This window comes from Sorghum bicolor, chromosome 5 (assembly GCF_000003195.3).
Source record: "Sorghum bicolor cultivar BTx623 chromosome 5, Sorghum_bicolor_NCBIv3, whole genome shotgun sequence".
In the NCBI taxonomy this organism is placed as follows: domain Eukaryota; kingdom Viridiplantae; phylum Streptophyta; class Magnoliopsida; order Poales; family Poaceae; genus Sorghum; species Sorghum bicolor.
In genome coordinates, this window is record NC_012874.2 from 8,725,171 (window position 1) to 8,746,672 (window position 21,502).

The window sequence follows — 21,502 nt, forward strand, 5'->3', positions numbered from 1 at the left end:
TGTGGAAGTTCGGTTGTAAATCTTTTTCTTGGTTTCTGTTTTAGGGTCACAAAGAACAGAACGACTGTAAAAACCAAAATCAAGCATCACTAGCTCCGCAACCGAAACAACCCTCCTACCAAGACTAAAGTCCCATACTCAATGGGAGTTTTGCATTCCAATTTCCAACGTATCTATATTTTAGAAACATTACTATAAAGTTTCATCTTCATAAAACTCTCTCTGCTCTAATGAAACTCTTATCATCTCTCTTCATTAATATGATGCCACATTAATGAAACTTTGATAAAACTCTATTGAGACTAGCCCCCTCGACCTCTTCCAAGCTCTCACTTCCATGCCCCAAAGAACCAAACCCTAACTCTCTTGCTTTGGTAGCCTAGCCTGTGCTACGTGCACGAGTAGGGAGTGTACATGGGCACAATGGCGTCCAGCAGCGAGCATGGATGTAGTTGGAAGCAGCAATGGGTGAGGGGCCGATAGCAACCAGCAGCAGACTAGAGGGCTTTGACTTTGTTTTTTTGGAAAAAAACAAAAATCGAACTATAGTTGTATGAAAATTTAGAGCCTATTCGTTCGCTGATTTATTATGAGAGAAAAACATTAGTTGGTAGTTTCGGCAGATAAGCTCAAGCGAACAGCTCTAGTTAGGTTATACTGAAAACTAAAGTTTCTTAAACCAAAAAACCCGAACCGAGATTTAAACCATTTGCCGAGTCGTACCAACCATTATCTACTGCATTTTGAATTTCGTGCCTTCTCCTTTTTGACCGCATGATTGATTTTATTATATCTTTACTTCGTCAAATACATTTTTGGAATATTAAGTGAAATCACCTTCTAATTTTCTTGAATTCATAATCTTCTTTTTACATATGAGGTCTCTTACTATTTTATAGTCTACGGTGCCTTGCGTTTTCATTGTAACAGATAAACAGGGGCGGCAGGGGGGCTATGGCCCCGCTAATTGCACACCAATATTTTTTATTTAATATAGTTTAATAATTTATTTTTATATCAAAAGATATAATAAAAAATTCTTGTTATATACTCCATCTATTTTGGCTTTTTTAGATATATAAGTCTTGCTATGCATTTGGACATACTCTATGTCTAGATACATGGTGACAACAATGTCTTTAGAAAAGTCAAACTTATTATAGTTTGAAATGGAGAGAGTATCTATACTTAGGACCCGTTTACTTCCCAAAAAATTTTACAAAATTTTTCAGATTCTCCATCGCATCGAATCTTTAGACGCATGCATGGAGTATTAAATATAGACAAAAATAAAAACTAATTGCATAGTTTGGTCGGAATTGATGAGATGAATCTTTTGAGCCTAGTTAGTCCATAATTGGACAATATTTGTCACAAACAAACAAAAGTGCTACAGTACCTGTTTTGCAAAATTTTTTAAAACTAAACAAGGCCTTATCTATATATATCTTATAAAGTTGATCTCCCTACAAGTCTATCTCAACATACAATCCATCCACATCATCCTCCACTAACTATCCACATCATCTCCAACTAATTGTTGTGTCATCCTACTAACTTCCAACCTCTAATTACAAGCTATCCACATACATTCTTTGCACTCAATTTCATTCCAATTCGTAATCCCTGCAACAACGCATGAAGTATCTTCTAGTTTATCATCATCATATTTTCCGAGTAATAAGAATTAGGTGGTCATCAATACTTTATCATCATCAAGCTTATTGAGCGGTACTGTTATTATATCAACTCCCTAAACGTATTCTCACCCATATGAACTCCTACCGCACATGCCCACCTTCGAAACATTAAGCCGATAAGATTTGGAGAATCATGAATCACCATAAAACGACTCGCCATCGACAGACACTACTGCCTACCATGAGAATAATAACATTATTAAATCATCAAAGACTAGAATAATTTTTAAAAATAGGAGCGCAGTTGCATTGATGACTGCCGTGAGTGGTTAGGTTTCCACCAAAAGAACTTAACCAGATGAGTTTACGATCGAATTTCTTTGATCCGCTTTCTCTATGTACATCTCCTGGCTTTGCTTCTGCCGATAAATGTCGTGGGTGGGCCAAATGTTTTAATAATGTTATTAAAACATTAGTGTCTGTGTCTATGAAACATGGGGAATGAATCTCTATGAAACATGGGCTCCGTTTGGTTCCTCTTGCTAAATTTTAGCTAATTAAAATTATTTTAGCTAATCTTGTGTGACTAATGGAACTAAACTATTTTAACTTCTTTTAGTTAATATATTCGAAACTTTAGCTACTAAAATGGTTAAAGTTTAGCTAGCTAAAATTTAGTAAGGGGAATATGGTGTGGAGATGAGAGATGAATGCGTGACTCTTTGCGGCAGGCAATGGTGGTACGTGGCAGCAAATCACACCACCACCCAAGATTGAAAAAGGTAACCGTACTGCTAGCAATGAAGTGATACGTGATGCTAGGAGCCAGATCACCAAGAACGCTGCTACAACGATATATACAATGACTTGTGAGAGAGAGTGGAGTGTGGTGGTGCCAAAGAAAAGTCAAAGGATTGTCAATATATGAAAAAAAAATCCAGTTCGAACACGACCCATGCTTTGACTTCATTACTAATCGTTTTCACCTCTATACTAGACTTCCAATAAACTTTTGAGAACAATACATCCAAAACATGGAATTCATTGATACATGAAAAGTGATCTGTGCTTATGATGAGACCATGTTGAATGTTGCCACGGTTAGGTGAAAACTTTTCTACGGCGCATGCAAACTCAACTCAGTAGGTAGGAGTACTAGATAGGTGAAAAATGAAGCCCTTTTTTGCACATGAGATGTTTCTGACCCCATATGACACATTGACAACTTTGACATGCATGCCAAGGACCTATACACCGTACCCCGTACCTATCTATCTAAGATCCTCAAGGCCCACACGTTATTCCTCACACATGACAAGCCCAACACACACTCACATCATGACACAACGGACCCCATTATTGGAGATCTTAGTTATGAATATCTCCCACCATCAATCAGAGGAGAATGATCGATCGAAGTGGTGAATCCACTGTTGGCCGGCCGGTAGCCATGACAGCTGATGATGAGTCCCCTTCGTTCTCGCATATCGCCCTTGCAAAAAGCAGCGGACAAACGGACATGGCGAGGAGGATATGGCAAGAGATAGGATGAGATCGCATGTGCACTGCATCCAGGCAGCAAATTAAAAGGTCGTTACTGGCACTAGCTAGCTACTGCTCCAGGGTGCTCGATCGCCTGGACCATCATCGGTGGTGTTGCTTCTCTGCGATTGGGCTGCAGGCCATCAGGTGGGTGATGGCTGAAATGCCCTGACAGTGCCTGGGGAGATCCTGCAGGTGTAGCAAAAAGAATGGCTCACGAAAGACGGGAATCTCTGCACTCCTGATGAGTGGATCCTCCCTGATATTTTGCAATCATGGGCGTGTGATGGGTAGATTTTGCTTTGCATATGATTGGGAGCCAATGGTTTTGGTCGAGGAGATTTTTCTTTTTTTCGTTTAGCGATTTCAGCCTTTAATTTCTCTGCAAGGTCCTAAAGGCTAAAGGGCGGCAATGTGATGCGGTGTCTTCAGTAGTGCTGTTGTGTTGGTTGCTTGGTTGTGCTATGAAGATATGGCAGCACGCACGTTGTTTGTGAATGAAAGGATATATAGATGGACACGAGTAAAATAGACTAGATTCAAAGTCAAATTGACTAGATTCACTTACTTGTTTGGTTTGTGGAATGAAGTAGTCCATTATCATCTCGTTCTTTAGTTTTTTTGTTTGATTTGTGAAATGAAATGAGTTGATCTATGACCACCTTATTCCTCATAACTTTGAGGAATGGACTCATCATGAATCACTCCAGGTTCCCCAAACCAAACGGTCCAGTGTCCTAGGGCTAGCAGTTTGCTATATATATGGACTGCATGAGTAGCTGGTGGCCGGCATTTTGCACATGCTCGATCAGTTGATTCATTGATAGCTGTTGCTGTTGGACGCCGAATTGATGTCTAGTCAACAGTATACTCAGCCGGACTAGCGGATGACTTCAATTTAGGAGCTCTTAGAGGTCGCCAAGAGCTAGCCACATGAAGACATGCCCCATGCAAATCAAATCATATATGCATGGTGTGCCGTCGGAGCAAATTAGTTTTTACTTTTGGTGAATCGTCATGGCTTTATATTAATGAATCCAGGACAATGGCGATTGTGCAATAACTAACCTAAGGTTTTCTTCAAAATGTTTGTAAATTAAAGTTAACATGGTTTGCAGAGCCCTTTTAGGGGGGGGGGGGTGTTTCGAACTGCTCCACAAACTCTACTCTATAAACTCCACCTTGGAGCAGCTCCACAAAAAATAAAGTTTGTGTCCACCCTTTTTCCTCGAACTGAGTACGTGAAGCTGAAACCGTTTGGCTAAAAAACGTGGAGCGGAGCTGAAAAACTTAGAGCAGAGCAGTCCAAACACCCCCTTAGTTAGCGCCTTTTGAAAAAAAATCTTCAAATTTTATGGAAATTTTTCAAAAACTGTTGCACAGAATCTTCTCACATAATTTTAAGACAGCTTTTCACTTGGTTTTCTTATTAGGTCAACTTTTTCTGGCGAACTTCTCATGAGAACTTTCCAAGTAGTTTTTTCAGGAGACCGACCTTTACTAAAAATGCTCTCAGGAAAGCTTCTTCAGAATAAGTTTTCTGGGAAATTTACTATTTTCCAAGTAATTCACGAAATCTATTGGACGTCCGGTGACATATCCATCCGTTACTTTGTCTCAACATTTTCGTGAGCTACTTTGTCTCAAAATCTATTGGTATCATAATTCTCACGCCCATCAAGTTTCTGGTGTGGATTAAGCCTGTCAACGTCGTCTCTCTCTCTCTCTCTCTCTTGGTGAAAGAATTAGGTTGAAGACGTGGGAACAAATATAATCAGGCAAATATTCTGTGTACATCGTTCTCTCAAATTTCTACCGCTTGTGCCGTTTTCCAAGAAAAATACATGGCCGGAATATATACGAGGGCCATCCGATCCGTTACAACGTCCAGATAAGTTATTCGTCACGCAAAGCATATATATCAGTGGACTGTTTGCACAGTTCACGCATGCATCAGTGTCTGGGATATTGTTCAGTGTATATGTAACCAAATTAAAATATGTGCGTTTTTTCCTCACTGAAGCAACATCGATCGGAAACTGAAAGCTTCTGCGATATTATGGGTACACGGATATATTCGGTTCTAGTATATTCAGGATGAGTATAGTGTGCACCACTATGTTAGGCAATTTGCCTCGCGAACTGTAGAAACATTTGTGGGTCTCTATGACAATGTATTGGGCTGTATCCATTCTCAAGTTGGTTGCCGTTGGAAAGAAGCCCAGCAACATCAGGGCCTGTTTGGAAGCCTTGTGGTCCTTTTCACCTGGAAATGACCTCTCCAACTGTATTTTAATGGGCACAACAAACCTCTTGGGTCATTTTAATACGCCCTCCATCCCAAAAGAAGGTCATTTTAGCCTTCAAAATGTGTCCTAGGCCTTATTTAGTTCGCAAAAAATTTCAAGATTTTTCATCACATCGAATCTTTGGTCGCATGCATGGAGCATTAAATATAGACGAAAATAAAAACTAATTACACAGTTTACATGTAATTTGTGAGATGAATCTTTTGAACCTAGTTACTTCGTGATTGGACAATGTTTGTTAAATAAAAACAAAAGTGCTATAGTAGCCAAAAATCAAAATTTTTGCAAACTAAATAAGGCCCTAGAAAGAATGACGCTCGGTGCTGCCTTCATAGGTGTCAGGCCTATCCCCGTAGACTGGCTCAGTAGCACTGGTCCCATAAACTGACCGTGGTCTCTCTCTCTCTCCCACCATGAGAGGCAAGCGCTCTTGACTATACAACAATTATTGTAGCTGAGTGGGAGTGTACAGGTCATTCTCCTCTTTCCTTGGTACTCTCCCCAAAAGCTAGAACGTCTATTTTTCTAGAACAAAGAGAGTATGAATTATTTCTCAACCTTGAAAGAAAAGAATAGAGACACAATAGTAGGCATAGCCAAGTCTCTACTTTGTAAGAAGGGATTGTGAAATCAAAACCCAAACGCATGTGCCCAATTCGACCAAGAGAATCACATCACACAAAACTGAGAAGGATGCCGTTGTTCATGACCTTTCGCGATAGTGCCGCTACAGCACACACCCAACCAAACAGTGGCGGAGCGTGGTTCAATAGCAAGAGGACGCCAAATTGTTCATTTCAATATCAAATCATGGTGACATATCGTAGATATATATCGTTCAGCTGCTATAGATCTATATAGGCCATTAAACTTTTGTCAACCAAGGGGGGTAGAGGTCTAGTTTGACCTCCACTACCCTCTGCCACTGCAACCAAATATGATGATTCCACCAGATCTTAACTCCTCCAATCCTGAGACTGCCTTGTAGCACTCAACACAAAAATAAAACCCACGAGACCTCGCGCACATCTGCCCCTGGACCCCAAATCTAGCTCTTGGTCACCTCAGAGGACCAAGCACTTGGGGGCCTCGCCACATCCACCACTCGCCATGTCATGGATATGCTTCTTGTATTGCCATTTGTTATGGGTGGGCTACAGAGAATGATAGCGACTAGGAATCAAAAGGAATAAGAACAAGAACTAGGCACGGATAATCCGCTATTACAGGGTAGTATTCTATTTAGGAACTCTGAATATTCAGTTACAAGGTTTGTTGCCTTCTCCCATCCCCTTTCCTTGGCTTATATATATCCGCCACTCTTACAACTGATGCCAATAGACAACTGACTTAATGCCGATGGCCCCACCCGTCAGTGATGGCAGGGCATAGCAGGCCGTTACACCAATGAATATGACTATCTATTCTAAACCCGACCACACACTCTATTGTGTCTAGGTCGGTGAAAGTAAAACCCTTAACATATAATTTTGCCTTTGAGCTAGTTTTCACCTCTTTGTCTTCTCTAAGTGTGAGCTTGCTCCATTTGGATTGATCACCCTTCATCCAACTTTGATCTTTGCACACCATCTTGGTGTGTACTTCACCTAGCTTAATCAACTCTTAGCAAAAAGATAACTGCACCAGTTCTCTCAATTACCAAAACAAAACATGAGGCTCAGAACCATCTGACAACATGGAGAGGTACCGCGTATGGGTGGGGTAACACCGACACCTTAATCTTGGCATGCACACGGGCATATGGGAGACATTGGCAAGGAGGACATGGCATCACCAGCCCACCACCTCCTCGGCCTCGACATGCTGGTCCAGTCTAACATCTAGTCGAGGGGTCCTCTAGCGTGGTGTCGAGCAAGGGGCACATGGGGCTAAGGACAATGGTTGAATGAGAGATGCTCAAGCGTGGCACCGGGCAAGGGGGGCGCTTGGTGACACGAGTGGGCGAGGTGGCCTCTTGATGCAATGCGATGCATGACATGCCTTTCCCTCTGATCGTAGGTGGGTTTATGGAGGCGTGAGTGGGCAGGGTGGCCTCTCGCCATCTGCGTACATGGGCAGGCACAACGGCATGCTCGAGCTCAGCCGGCATGGCGTAACAAGCGAGGATGCGATTTATCGTATCTGGATGGGTAGGCAGCGGTAGTGGCACTGTCAATGCCCACACAAGAGAAGGGGCGCCATAAACACTGCTGACTTATTGATTTTGGGTGTGGGTGCATCACGGACGATGACCTTGCCGCTGTTAGTGTTGAGTGGGCCGACATTGCAGTGGTACACGCGGACTTGTGGCAGAGATCAAACAACACAAGGGCAATCGGGGTTTATGGGGAGGGGGTATTGGGATTTGACCTGATGAGTGGGTTCAATATCATAATGTCCCTATCAAAATCAATGTATAAAACCACTACAAGAGTTTAGATACCAGATTTATATAAGTTTAGGGTGTACAATGGCTAGTTTTATAGTTTGAGGGTGAAGTAGACAAAGAAACATAAGTCAGGGGTTATATATACTTTTCATTTTTTATATAGTTTGTTGTTGTGCTTTGCTTAATTCTCTATTAAAATACATACCCAATAAAATTCTTCTTAGTGTCTTAAAAAAAGGATTTTCTGCATGAGAGAAAGTGCCAGCCAATCAGAACCTGTCACATATAAGGTGATGTGTAGGTCAGCAAGCTAAGCTGTCTTGTATGCAGTGGAAACGACTGGTTACAATTTCTGATAGTTAAAGATCACATCAAGGCCGAGCTGGCAACAATTTCAAATCCAGCAAGCTAAAATTTGTACAGTTAATTGAACACATACTACTTCCCACTCAACAAGTTAGGCTCAACTTCATACTCTTAAAACATTGACAAGAACTATACAGAGAAAGACATGTTGGCTAGGATCTCACCAAAAAAATATATACAATTTCTCTACGTTTAATGTTCCTTACAATTCCAGATTTTTGGCATCCCCCACTTTTGACATTAATTTGTAGATTGAGCTGAGTAGATTTAATTCCTTCATCTCCATCCTCATGTCGTTTTGCATCTTCAGTGATCCATCCTAATTAAAACACTGCAACGAAACAAACCATACATCTTAATTTCTTATAATCAACGACTGTAATAAACAAAAACAATCATGTTTCACTCATCATCAGTAATTGACCCTGAAAGTAATAAAAGTTTACACGGCAATAATGCAAAGTGTCTTACAGTTCCTGGTTCATGAGCCGGAGCGCGAGCACATGCTGCCGGTCGCCGGCGCGACGGCCATCATTCTGCGCTCGGCGGCGCGCGCCTTGGCGCACCGGTACGCGCACGTGACGATCCAGAACGCCCACGGGAGCGCGACGAGCGCCAGGCCGACGGCGGGGAGCCAGGCCGGCGCCTCGTTTGGCGGCAGCAGGATGTAGGCCGCGAGGCACGCGCCGCCGCCGAGCAGGGAGAGGAGGAGCAGCACCGTCACCAGCCACAAGCACACGCTGCCGCCCGGCGCCCCTTGGCCCTCCTCCTGCTTGCCCGTCATCGTCGTCGTCGTCTTCGTCGGCGGCGGTTGATCAGCTCGATCGGCACCGTGGCGCTGCGAACGCCCGCACGCGTCAGGAACAGCGAGACGATCTGCGTAGCAATGACATCAACCGGCCCGTCGCCCACTTCTGCCTCTTGTTCGTGGATTGGAATGGACTGAAACAAAGAAAACGTGCCAAAAAGTTCTGATCTGTTTTGCTGTTCGCCTTTTGTGGATCTTGGAGGACGAGCAGTTAGCAATGGAGATTCGCGTCGCAGGGCGACAGCATGGCCAAGAACGGAGGGAGAGGTCCAGAGCGAATTCTGGACAGGTTTAGTTTTGGGCACCCTATAATAGGCCACTAATGGTGATGGCATGCCGAAAAATGGACACAATTGGCTTTGTCAGTAAGTGAGTTCCATTGCAGACCTTACAGTTTCTGCATCAAGCGTAACATCTGAAAATTAGCAGCGTGTCTGTCAGATTCAGTGAACTTTGCTGTCATCACACGCACTCTGTTCCATTCATGACTCTGAAGATACATCAACATGTTTGTACATTTACACAAACGCAACTCCCCCTGCACAAGCCACGCAAACAAAGAACATCAGAAAAAGAGAAAAAACAGCCAAGCAAAATAACAAAAAAAAAAGTGCACACAATGCAAGCTGCTAGTGCCATGCCATTGGCACACAGATGAGCACACTGCACACAAAGGCACTGGTCATCAGCCTACTCTAGCCTAGCACGCCGTAGAGATCGCCACTGTAGAAGCCATCGTCACCCTTCTGCTTGGTGCTCTTCCTCCTGGAGCTGGAGAAGAGGATGTCGCCGATGAGCGGCACGATGGGCTTCACCTTCTGCGCCTTCCTCCTCCGGCTACCCATGAGCTCGACGTCGTCCACCTCGCCGAGGCTCAGCGCGTGGGAGAACGACGGCAGGTACTCGCTCGCGGCGAGCCTGCTGTCGCCGCCCCACCGCTCGCTCCGGAGCGTGAACGACGACGCCACGTCGGTGTCGCCCCCGATGCTGCGCCGCGCCGCGGCCGCCGCCGCCGCCGCCCTGTCGGCCTCCATCTCGGCGAGCTTCGAGAGGCCCCGGTGGAGCTGCGCGCTGAGGCTCGCCAGCGCCATCTCCATCTCGTTCCCGCGTTTCCTCAGCTGCGCCACCTCCTGCCGCGTCTCCGCCACGTCCGCCTCCAGCTTCTGGATGGAGCGGACGACCACGAGACCGCCGCTCGCCGCATCGTTGTCGTTGCGCCGGTGGTCGTCGCCGCCGCCGCGCCCGCTGCACGGCTTGATGACCGGAGAAGGTGTCGACGCGAGCGATGTTGGGGAGGATGGCGCCGAGTACATGGGCACGGTGGCGGCCATTATCTCCGCCTCCTCGCTCTCGGCCATTGGGGTGGGGGAGAAGGTCATGGTGCTGCTGCTGCTGCTGCTGCTCGCTTCATGCTTGGCACTCAGCAGGGTGGCAGCAACACCAGCTGTGGCATTGTTGGCACTGGCGCTGGGGGTGGCAATGGCAATGGCGGACGCACTGCTACTGCTGTGCCTGGAGTGGCCGTTGCCGACGAGAATGCGGTCGCCGAACACGGCCACCGCCTCCTTGACGGACCGGAACGGGCGGGCAGTGTCGACCTCAGCACGGTCCGAGGCCGCCGCAGCCATGGCGGAGCATGCAGCCCACGACGACGAAGGATTATGGCCTTTTACTCCAAAGGATCAGCTGTGTGAAGTGGACTGCAGACAGCACAAGCTGCCTGGAGGAATATATATGGAGGAAGGCAGGAGAGGAGGGTTGTCTTTGCTTCCACTTCAATAGCACGCTTGGCAGTGGCCACACACCAGCTTCTACGCAACCAGTTTCCCAACAGCAACAAGCAAGGAGGATGACTTGCCACCTAAAAGAAGTCTAAGAGAACTCACATCAGACATCACACATAAACACATCGATCGAGTAGAGTTCTGCAGAAGTGCGGCTGAAGCTGCTGGTACTACGCTTTTTGGGCACTCTTGGCAGGATGGCAATACAAGGAGATGATGGTAACAACTTCTGTCAGATCAGTCACGGTGGTGGATGAGGATGGTGCTCTAAATAGATACTAGATTAGTCTAATTTAAAAAATGAGAGAAGAAATTGTCTATTTAATTTAATAAGGTAGATTAGAGAAAAACCTTGGGTATCCATTTAGAATACCATCCTCATCCTTGCTGGTTGATCAGCATATTTGCAGCAGAAAGGACTGAAGAGAATTCTAGTTGTGGAAGTGGTTGAGAGAAATCATATAGTATATTTTTTTTTTTCAGTTGGGGCAGTTCCTGCAGTGGATTGGAACATTGTAACAAACTGATCGGGTATGTTATGGCAATCAGAGCGAGGACCTTCTTCTGTGCGCGTGTGTTCACAAGCATACTGACGCACGCACACTCATATTGGTACAGGCGCATGTATACTGAGCGCTAAGAACGTACGAGCTTCTAGATTTAATTCTTTTTCTATTTTTTTTCTTTCTACTTTCTCTTGACTACTTTTATTTGAGTCAGCCTATTAGCATTTCTTCTTTCTATTGTCTACTTTCATTTGGACTAGCTCATTTTATGAGTTTTTTCTTCTCTTTTGGGACAACAGGGTTGTGGGTAAAAAAAAAGAGCGGGAGGTGCTTTCACATCTAAATAAATATAAAAATACGTTTTAGAATTTATATATCTTTTTTTTATAATATTTTATACGTGTTTAATAAGTCAACCCATACAGAAAAAAATAAAAACTTTATACTGTTAGGTTTAAAACTTTAAACTATCATATTATAAACTTTGTACTACAAGGTTCAAAATTTTATACTTAAAATTTTGTAAACTTTTAACTATCACATCATAAACTTTATATTGCTGGATTTAAAATTTTACATTCAGAATTTATAAACTTTGGACCATAACATTACCAATTTTGTATGCTAGCTTCAAAATTTTGAATTATCACATTATGAACTTTGTACTGTAGGTTGAAAATTTTACACTCTTACAAACATTATACTGGTAGGTTCAAAACTTTGAACTATCACGTTACAAACTTTATACTATTAGGTTCAAAACATTATGGTAAAAAATTATAAACTTTGAACTACAACATTACAAACTTTGTACTACAATAGGTTCAAAACTTTGAACTATCAAATTATAAACTTTATACTGCTAGATTCAAAATTTTATACTCATAATTTATAAACTTTGAATCATGACATTGCAAACTTTATACTATTAGGTTCAAAACTTTGAACTATCACATTATAAATTTTATACTATTAATATCAAAACTTTACCTTTTAAATTCAGAAATTAGCACATTTAAAACTTTTACCTTAAAATTTAGAAAGTTTATACTAGTATATTTAAATTTTTGTATTTCTAGCTGCAAAACTCTACATATAAATTCATGAACTTTATAGTATCTCATTTCAAAATTTGTACACCTAAAAATGAAACTTTTTAATTCAAAACTTTACGCTCCGAGTTTTAGAACTTTGTACTACAACATTTAAAATTTTATATTTCTAGGCGCAAAACTTTATCATCATAAAAATTATTACGAAACATATCCAACATGGATCTACTTTTATAGATCTCGTCATACGTATGGTGCAAACGGAATTAAAAATAGATACTTGACAAGAAAATTATCATATTTTAAAGTTTTATGTACCCTATATATTTCGTATAAACACAGATCTGACACACATGTGCCTCCCTCTCCTCACGCGTGTCCACCCTCCAAAAGTGGACCCAAAATAGAAAATACGTACTAACTACTTACGAATAGACAGAGCCACAAAAGAAAGACGCGCGTTGGTTGGACAAACAGCGCACGGAATAATGTTTGGGCAATCCTAAACACGACGATTCTGGATGGGAAATAATGATGCAGTAGGTGGGGCCCGTGTTAGGACATGGGCTAGTATTAGTAATAGCTTATGGGCTTCAGACTTGGACCTGCGTGCTTTTACTATTTTGGGCTTGGCCCATGAATAGAACATATATGTATCATTGGCTGTTGAGAGAGAGGGACATCAGAAATATTGTAACAACTCATACTATTCCTCATTCTGTTATCGATATTTCTCTTTCTATATTGTTCATCTTCTCCTTCTATCCTTGCAATTACTGTTCTTCGCTATTTCCTCTAGTCTCCCTTATTTTCCCTACAATCTAGTTTCACACTACAAGAAACTTGCTAATCAGTGACGGATTCTTGGTGACGGATTTACAAACCGTCAACAACGTGGAAGCAGCAGCACTATCCGTGGCGATATTCTTTTTTCCGTCAAGGATGAGCCCACTAAATATTCCCAGCCCGCTACTTCGTGACGGTTTTATCAGGATCGTCATAGTTTCTGATTTTAGACTCATCATGCTTTATAGTTAGCCCAAAACGTAGAGTAGGTCCACTATCAATATTTAGTGGAAAGAAAATTCAAAAGTATAATTGCAAAAGGTATCATAATCAAAAGACAATTAAGTTAAAAAAAGAAAGACAATTTGTTAGATTATTTTGTTACACATGTATTTAATGCATATGGCAAAACTAAAAATATTATCAATATATATGGTGTGCTTGGGGAAAAATTCTGCAGCACCTGAGCCCAGCAGTGAGTTGGCCCAGAATTAGCAGGCTGCCCACGGCGTGGCCCAGCACAAAAAAAAGGATGTCCGTGCGTTCTTGTCTGAAAATTGTCTGAAAAACCAAAAAAAAGAAAAATTGTCTGAAAAACCAAAAAAATGAACATCCGTGGGAGTCGAACCCAGGACCAGCGGTATGGCGCCCTTGTGGCTTACCACTACACTAACATTTGAAGTGTGAGATAGTTTAATTCTATATTGCTTTTGACTGAGAATATAGGCGTAAGTTATCCCCAACTCAATCCACGGACTTAGGTCTACCAGCCACACACCGGCGCCCGCACGAACTCGCACAGACCCTGCCGCCCGCACGAACTCGCACAGACACCGCCGCCCGCCGCCCGCACGAACTCGCACAGCGCCGCCGACGGTGAGTTTAGGCAGCCGCCGTGTTGCCACTTCCCACCACGTGCTGCGCCATCCATCTCTGTCCATCCCCATCCTCAAGCTGAGTGCCTGCCTCCTCTCCAAAGAGATCCCTATCTGCCTCACCTGAACTGACAGATTAGGTATATCTCTTCTTGTTTTTTTTTGTTGATTTTGTTGGATGTAGCAATTGAATTGGTGCGGTTTGCTCATTGTAGTTTATCTGTAATGTTTGATTAGATGGATAGAAGTTGGGTGCATAGCACACTATTTTATATAAAAAATACTCTAGAAGGTTCCAAAACGAAGAGGGAATGTGGATTTCACAAAATCCCGCGCACCCAAGCGGCTCGGTGGGCTTTCCAGCGTGACGCGCGCGAGTCCCAAATTTTTTTAGCTCAAAATGACCTTACTATCCTAAGGTGTATACACTGCCACTGGTACTTATCTGGGTACTTTGGTCATTTTGGGACAGCAATTCCCATCCCCACCCGCCACAGGCTCACCCACAAGCCAAAACCTAGCCGTCGCCACCCACAGGCTCAAAATAACCTATCCATCTAGCCGCCGCCACCCATCCTCCAGCCGCCACCTCCTCTGGCCCCACTACCTCCGCCAGCCGCCGCCACCCATCTAGTCCTCCTCCAGCCGCCGCCACCCATTTGGTCCAGCCCCGCAACCATCGACCGCTCGCCAGCCCACCGCCGTCGTTGTCTTCAAGTCCAGCCTACCGCCGTCATCGTCTTGAAGGTCTGCTTGAAGGTCTGCTCGAAGGTCTCCTCCACCACCATCAACGCTGCTGGAAAGTCTGCTTGAACGCCGTCATCTGCTTGGAGGTCTGCTCCACCGCCACCAACGCTGCTGGAAGGACCCCTACACTGCCACGCCCATCGTCACCCCCAAACCTTGTTGTGATGGCGTCCAAGGGTGTGCCAAAGAAACCCAAAGGAGGTCAGATGGCAGGTACAGACCTAACCTTGTTCTGAATTTTTGTTGACTAGGGATGCAGTTTTTGTGTCTGTGCGCTTGAATGCTCTGAATGTCTGTTGTCTGTTCTCTTTGTACCCACACAAGAATGTCTGCGTGCATGCGAAAATTTGTGCTCTGTTTTTACCTGATTGCACATGCTTATGACCATGTCATTTGTGCACATGTTTTTACTGGAAGCAAAAAGTTTGATTGTTTCATCCGTGGTGAGCTTAATCTGTAGTAAACAGCACGGAAATCACTTGTGATTTAGATACGCTTAATATGAAGCTTAACTGTTACACATCCATTAACCTGTAACTGGAAGCAAAACATCTGGTATTTTGATTTTGTATTCTATCGATCGATTCGCACCTTCCCTAGGTTGGATTGAGATAATTGATCAACAGTGAGCTGGTGTCCCCATCGATCTCTCCATGAATCTCGTGGGACCGTGAATTGATTTGTGGGAAATCCGCGAGATCTGGATCGACTTCACCACCTTCACCATGAATCCTTTTCCACCGAGCTCTTTCTTATCACCATGAATCCTTTTCCACCGAGCTCTTCCATGTTGAGATGTGCCGACTCTTCATGGAGCGGAACATGAAGTTGGATCGACTCTTCAGGGTTGCACACGCGCCTTCGGACACTGCATCGGTCACGCCAGCGGCTGCGCCTCCGGTCGCCGTATCAGCCACGGCCGCCTCATCCACCACTGTAGCATCGATCGTCGCCTCGCTCATGCCCACGCCTCCTGCCACTGCATCGGGCCACTACTACAGAAATGATTTTAGATGATGGTGCCCAAATATTAACGGAGGCGAGCACAAAATCCAACTGTCTCCAAAAATGTTGGGATATTAACAGAGGCAGAGGCGGTCACACTTGCATGTCTTGTAAAATTGATTAAAGGAGCAGTCAAAATCTAAACGCCTCCTAAAATTGATTTACGGAGGCGGGCACCTTAAGACAACTGTCTCAAAAAATAGCTGATTTACGAAGGCGGTCGTCTTAAGGTGCCCACCTTCGTAAATCAATTTTTTGGAGGTGGGCAAATTATAAGGCCCGTCTCCATAAATTATAGGCTAGCTCAGGGCTCAGGTGAAGTCCATATGTATCTTTCTATCGGGTTTATATATATGGGAGACTTAGGTTAACCTAACTCACTCTCACATTCTGCTCCTAGACTGATGCTCGATGCTGCTCCCTTCTCCCAGACCGACGCCCGACCTGGCTCTCCTCTCCTACCCCAATGCTCCCCACCCCTCCCCTCCTGACACCCTACCCCTCCCTTCCCTACTACGGCGGCGAGCCCTCTACTAGTACTGGGGGACCAGCGAATGGTGGGCCCCCTCTCTCATCCCTTCGGTGTGGCCTTCTCTTCTCCCTATGGCGGTGTAACTCTCCTCCCTCTAGATCGGGTGGCGGTGTAGTGGGGGACACTAGATATGGTGGTGGTGCCACAGCGGCGCAGGGCCACGACGACGAGGGACCAAGATGAGGAGCAGCCATGATGGCGTGAGTCCTCGGTGATGCGAGACTATGGAAGCAGATCCAGCGACAGCAGGTGGAGGGTGCATCATCAGGCTCATTCTAGCAGTGGATCTGATAAGGAAGAGGTCCCTGACGGCAAATCCGGCTGGGGTAAAGTTGAGCATGCAGCCCGCGGACCAAAGGCACGGCCCAAAGCACGGTCATTTGGCCCGGCCCGAGCACGGCACGGCCCGATCCTAACTGGGCCCGGGCCAGCCCGAAGCACGTTGCGGGCCGTGCTTGGGCCGACCCCTCGGCCCACTGGGCGGCACGGCACGGCACGCTTTTAACAGCAGGCACGGTGTCGGCACGGTATCAGGAAATTTGTGAAACTTGAAGTATCAGGTTCTATGACTTGTGAAACTTGTGACTTTTGGCAAGTAAAATATGATATGAGAGTATATTGTGTTATGTGAATTGTGAAGTATTAATGTATGTGACTTGAATGTAATGTATTTATGCTTTGTTAAATTCTGTATTAAATTTGATGTTTTTCATATATCGGGCCATGGGCCGGCCCGAAGGACTATTGGGCCTCGTGCCTTTCGGGCCGGCCCAGCACGAAAATCGGCCCACGGGCCATGCCTAGGCCGTCAGGAAGGCACGATGGCCTGTGGAGGCACGGCCCGTTGGCACACGGGCCATACGGGCCCATGCCCTTTCGGGCCGTGCCTAGCACGGACACGTGCCGGGCCGTGCCGGGCCGGCCCGTTGCTCATCTTTAGGCTGGGGGAGCTCACGGTAGCAGATCTAGTGAGCTTCGGTGGCGGTAGCCCTAGATGGGCTTAGCGGCCCCATGGATAGGATCGACAGGCCTATCTAGGGTTTTTTTGTAAGCCATTAACTATGACGAGCGTATGTAAGAGGCCTATCTTGGATAATCGTATAACCATGGTGGTGTCGATAAAAGCTGGTCGGTAGTCTAGCTAGGGGTATGCCCAAGGTAGTAGATTGTCGGCAGACAGGTGCGCAAGCTATGAACTAGATGGTGACGCAAGACACAAACAAAGATTTTATCCAGGTTCGATCGTCGTGAGGGTGTAATACCTACGTCCTGCGTCTGATTATATTGATATAGATCTCTGACTTATCCTCTAGTGGACCTCTGGCCCTTCTTATATATCGTGAAGGGACAGAGTTATAAGTAACGTATCCTATTTGGTACAATATCTTCTTGTAGCCTTGGGGTGCACACCGACCAGCGTCGTGCGCCGCCATCTTAATATTAATCTTGTGGGCCGGGCCACCTCCGATAGTGCGGCCCATATCGAACCATGAGGGTATAGGGGTGTATACCCCTACAGGCGGGCACAGACAACCGCCTCGGTTATCCATCCATTAACCGAGGCCTTCCATTAGAGGCGGTTGTGAAAGCCCACCTCCATTAATCCAAAACATTGCCTCCATTCAATTTTGTGTACTAGTGGACGTGGACGCACCTTCAACTGTTGATGAGCTGCTCCATGCTGTGGCGCTTCCTCCACCTATACTCCTCGAGTCCAAGGCAGAGGAGCACCACTAGTTCGTCGAGGCACTTAACACCGACCTGGTTCTCTCCTCCATGCAGAACCCCTATATGTTCCTCTATAGCAGTCGATCCGGTTTATCTTCTCCAAGAGTTACAACTTGTTGGTATGAGTATCCTACTAATCCTATTAAGCTCGGGGTTAGGATGTTACATCCTCACCCCCTTAAGAGATCGACATCCTCATCGATCAACCCTAAGCCAGAAACGTCTCCTCTTGGCCACATCCCCGTGTCTAGTGCCAGCGCATATGCCATGCTGTGTGACCAATCTAGGTCCACACGAGTCATGCGCACCATACCTGCACAACTGCGACACATGCGCCCGTAAAACCACAAGAGTCAACTCTGATACCATTTTGAAACAAATCATGATCCCAAAACTTGAAATCCTAGGACTATCATACAAGGGCAAGAGAGTTAGGATTTCAAGTTTTGCAATCCTGGTTCGTTTCATGCCATGTGCATCCCACTTTCTCTACTTGAACTAGAACGCGAGAGTGCAGCAGAGAGGAATGTGAGCGTGCAACGAAGACGAAGGAAGGCGGCACGTGGTTTACTGCCTTGATGCGAGCAACGATGCGGGAGGCGAGCGTGCGCGTGGTTAATGCGTTGTCAAGCGGAAACCAGGGCTGCATGCGCAAAGGAAGCGGGCAGGGGCAAACACGTCCAGATTGAGATCCCACATACTCAAAATGACTTCCTTTGGAAAAGTCTACATATTTTCCAGAACGACTAGTATATCGTATATGGATTGAGTACATGTCCAATTCCAATATGTATTAGGTCACGCCCACATATCTTGTACATGACCTAGACTCACTAATAGAATCGCGCGCTTTGCCTAGTGTCTAGGGCACTCGGCAAACCATTTGTCGAGTAACACACTCAGCAAAGCGGAGATAGCAAAAAAAATTGACGCAAAGCAGGCTTTGTCGAGTGTCTTTTTTCATGCACTCGGCAAGAGTGCCCGTTTGACACTCAGCAAACAAAAGTAGCCATCACTGTCTAGGTCCCAACACTCGGCAAAGACATTTTTTTAAAAAAATAAAAATTTCAGATTTACCGAGTGTCTTTCCTAGGACACTAGGCAAAGTACCAAGTTCGCCTAATGTCCTTGTGGGGGTATAAACCTCTATACCCTCATGGGCCTATATGGGCCGCACCATCAGATGTGGCTCGGTCCACAGGATGAAGACGTGCGGCGCGCGACTGGTCGGCGTGCACCGCAAGGCTACAAGATATTGTACCAAATAGGATACTTTGCTTGTAACTCTGTCCCTTCAGGATATATAAGGAGGGGCAGGGGTCCCCTAGAGGACACATCAGACATGATTCTCTCAATACAATCCAATACAATCAGACGCAGGACGTAGGTATTACGTCCACACGGCGGCCGAACCTGGATAAAAAGCTTATCCGTGTCTTGCGTCACCATAAAGTTCGTAGCTTGTGCACCGTCTACCGATAAACTACTACCGTGGGTATACCCCAAGGTAGACTGCCGACTAGCTTTCGTCGACAGTGGCGCGCCAGGTAGGGGGTGTGCGTACAGCTCTCCCGACGAACAAGATGGCCATCATCCCCGACTTCGCGGCCATGGCGGGCGGCTTCACGTTCACAGTCAGCTTCAACAGCTTCACCACCACGACCGCGAAGGAGGCGTAGATCCGATCTGTGTCGATCACTTCTTCACCGACGTCGGCTGCAGCTCCAACCACGCTGGCTACGGCTTCGACCACACCAGCAACGTCTCCGACCACGCCGACAACGCGTCGCCGCTTCTCTGCTACAAAGGAAGGCAGATCGACGACACCGACCTGCTCAGGCTATCAACCAAGTTGTTTGGCCTACTTGCTCTGACAACGAGTCGCAATAATAATCGCCGCGAAGAACGACACTACGACAACCGCGACCACCGTCACGACAACAAGTCCAAAAGCTCGAGGGCCAGACAATTTTGTCGTCACCGACCAGACTTTCGTCCAAAGATAAGTACACTTCTAATATTTTATTTATTTTTGGCATAATATCTTTTATTATACTTTTTGGTTAGCCGACTAGTTTTTTCTCCTACACGAGCTTTCCAGAGCCGGTACTGTCTCCGACTCCTCCCTACACGTGCATGAGATCCGCCCTCTGCGTTCCGAGTGGTCGGCAGTAGCTCTCTGGCGAGGCTGGCAATCCCACGCATGTCTAGGTTCCGCACCTCATGCTGATTGTTGGCTAGACCAGAGCTGGTACAAGCTCTAGGATGAACTAACTAATCGTGCTAATTTTATAACAAAAAATCTAAAACTTATCTTAGTACTGATTTTTTATCTCAAGATTATTTATACATCATGTACTACCAATTCTTTATATTTATTTTTCAGGAGTTTGGCCCAGTCGACAAGCTACGCTCGGAGACTCGTCGATGATTCCCTACGCTGTGCCCGGGGACTGCTCCGACCACCGAGCACGTTTACGTTCCCAACCACACTCGGGGACTTGTCGACTACTCTCTATGCTGTGCTCGAAGACTGTGCCGACCACCGAGCACGTTTACGTTCCCAACCACGCTCGGGGACTTGTCCACCGGTCCCTACGCCGTGCTCGGGGACTGTGCCGACCACCGAGCACTATACGCTCGGGGACTGTTCGACCAGCTCACCAATTTGAGAGTTTTGGGACTGCACCGACCACCGAGCACTATACGCTCGGGGACTGGTCGACCAACCCACCAATTTGAGAAATCGGGGATTGTACCGACCACCGAGCGTTATATGCTCGGGGACTGGTCGATTAGTCTATTCAATTGCAGACGAGCATGATATGCTCGGGACTGGTAAATTCAATTTTTTAGATCTTGCTACAAGGCTCATACTTCGCCTTCCAGCAAGCTCGGGGACTACATCGGTACGAATGTACGATGCATCTGGCGATGCATCTCAGTTTTAGAATTTCTATGATTTTCTTTTTAGACCCTGGCACCATGTGCCTACGTCACCTACTACCAGGCTCGGGGACTAAGTGGGCACACTTCACCTTGCGGTGAATATGCTTGCTTTTTTGAGGTCTATACTTTTCAGAAAAGTAAAGTGGGCACACTTCACCAGGAAAGAAATCTTCTTTAATTAAGAGCACCATGCATTCTTCGAACAACCTGCTTCTTCGATGTCAATGTTGATCAACTGTCTTTTAAGTTGGTCAAAATACCGTTGCAACTGTTTGGGCGACTTTCTTACTTATTGAAGACGTCAAGCCTCACTGAATCGAAAAAGCTCAAGACGGCGTGTTACATCACAATACATGGTGCTCGGGGACTAGCTGTGGGGGTATAAACCCCTATACCCTCATGGGCCTATATGGGCCGCACCATCAAAGGTGGCTCGGCCCACAGGATGAAGACGTGCGGCGCGTGACTGGTCGGCGTGCACCGC

General features: G+C 45.7%; 2 protein-coding genes across 2 annotated transcripts; both read right to left on the reverse strand.

Moving 5' to 3' along the window:
• LOC8076743 lies at window positions 8,206-9,375 on the reverse strand. The gene is made up of 2 exons (XM_002450437.2): window positions 8,718-9,375; window positions 8,206-8,577 (listed from the first exon to the last, which is right to left on the reverse strand). The coding sequence occupies exon 1, from the start codon at window positions 9,028-9,030 to the stop codon at window positions 8,728-8,730; it is 303 nt and encodes a 100-aa protein (XP_002450482.1). The 5' UTR covers window positions 9,031-9,375; the 3' UTR covers window positions 8,206-8,577; window positions 8,718-8,727.
• LOC8056277 lies at window positions 9,552-10,785 on the reverse strand. The gene has a single exon (XM_002450438.2). It carries the CDS (start codon window positions 10,680-10,682, stop codon window positions 9,750-9,752), a length of 933 nt encoding a protein of 310 aa, XP_002450483.1. The 5' UTR covers window positions 10,683-10,785; the 3' UTR covers window positions 9,552-9,749.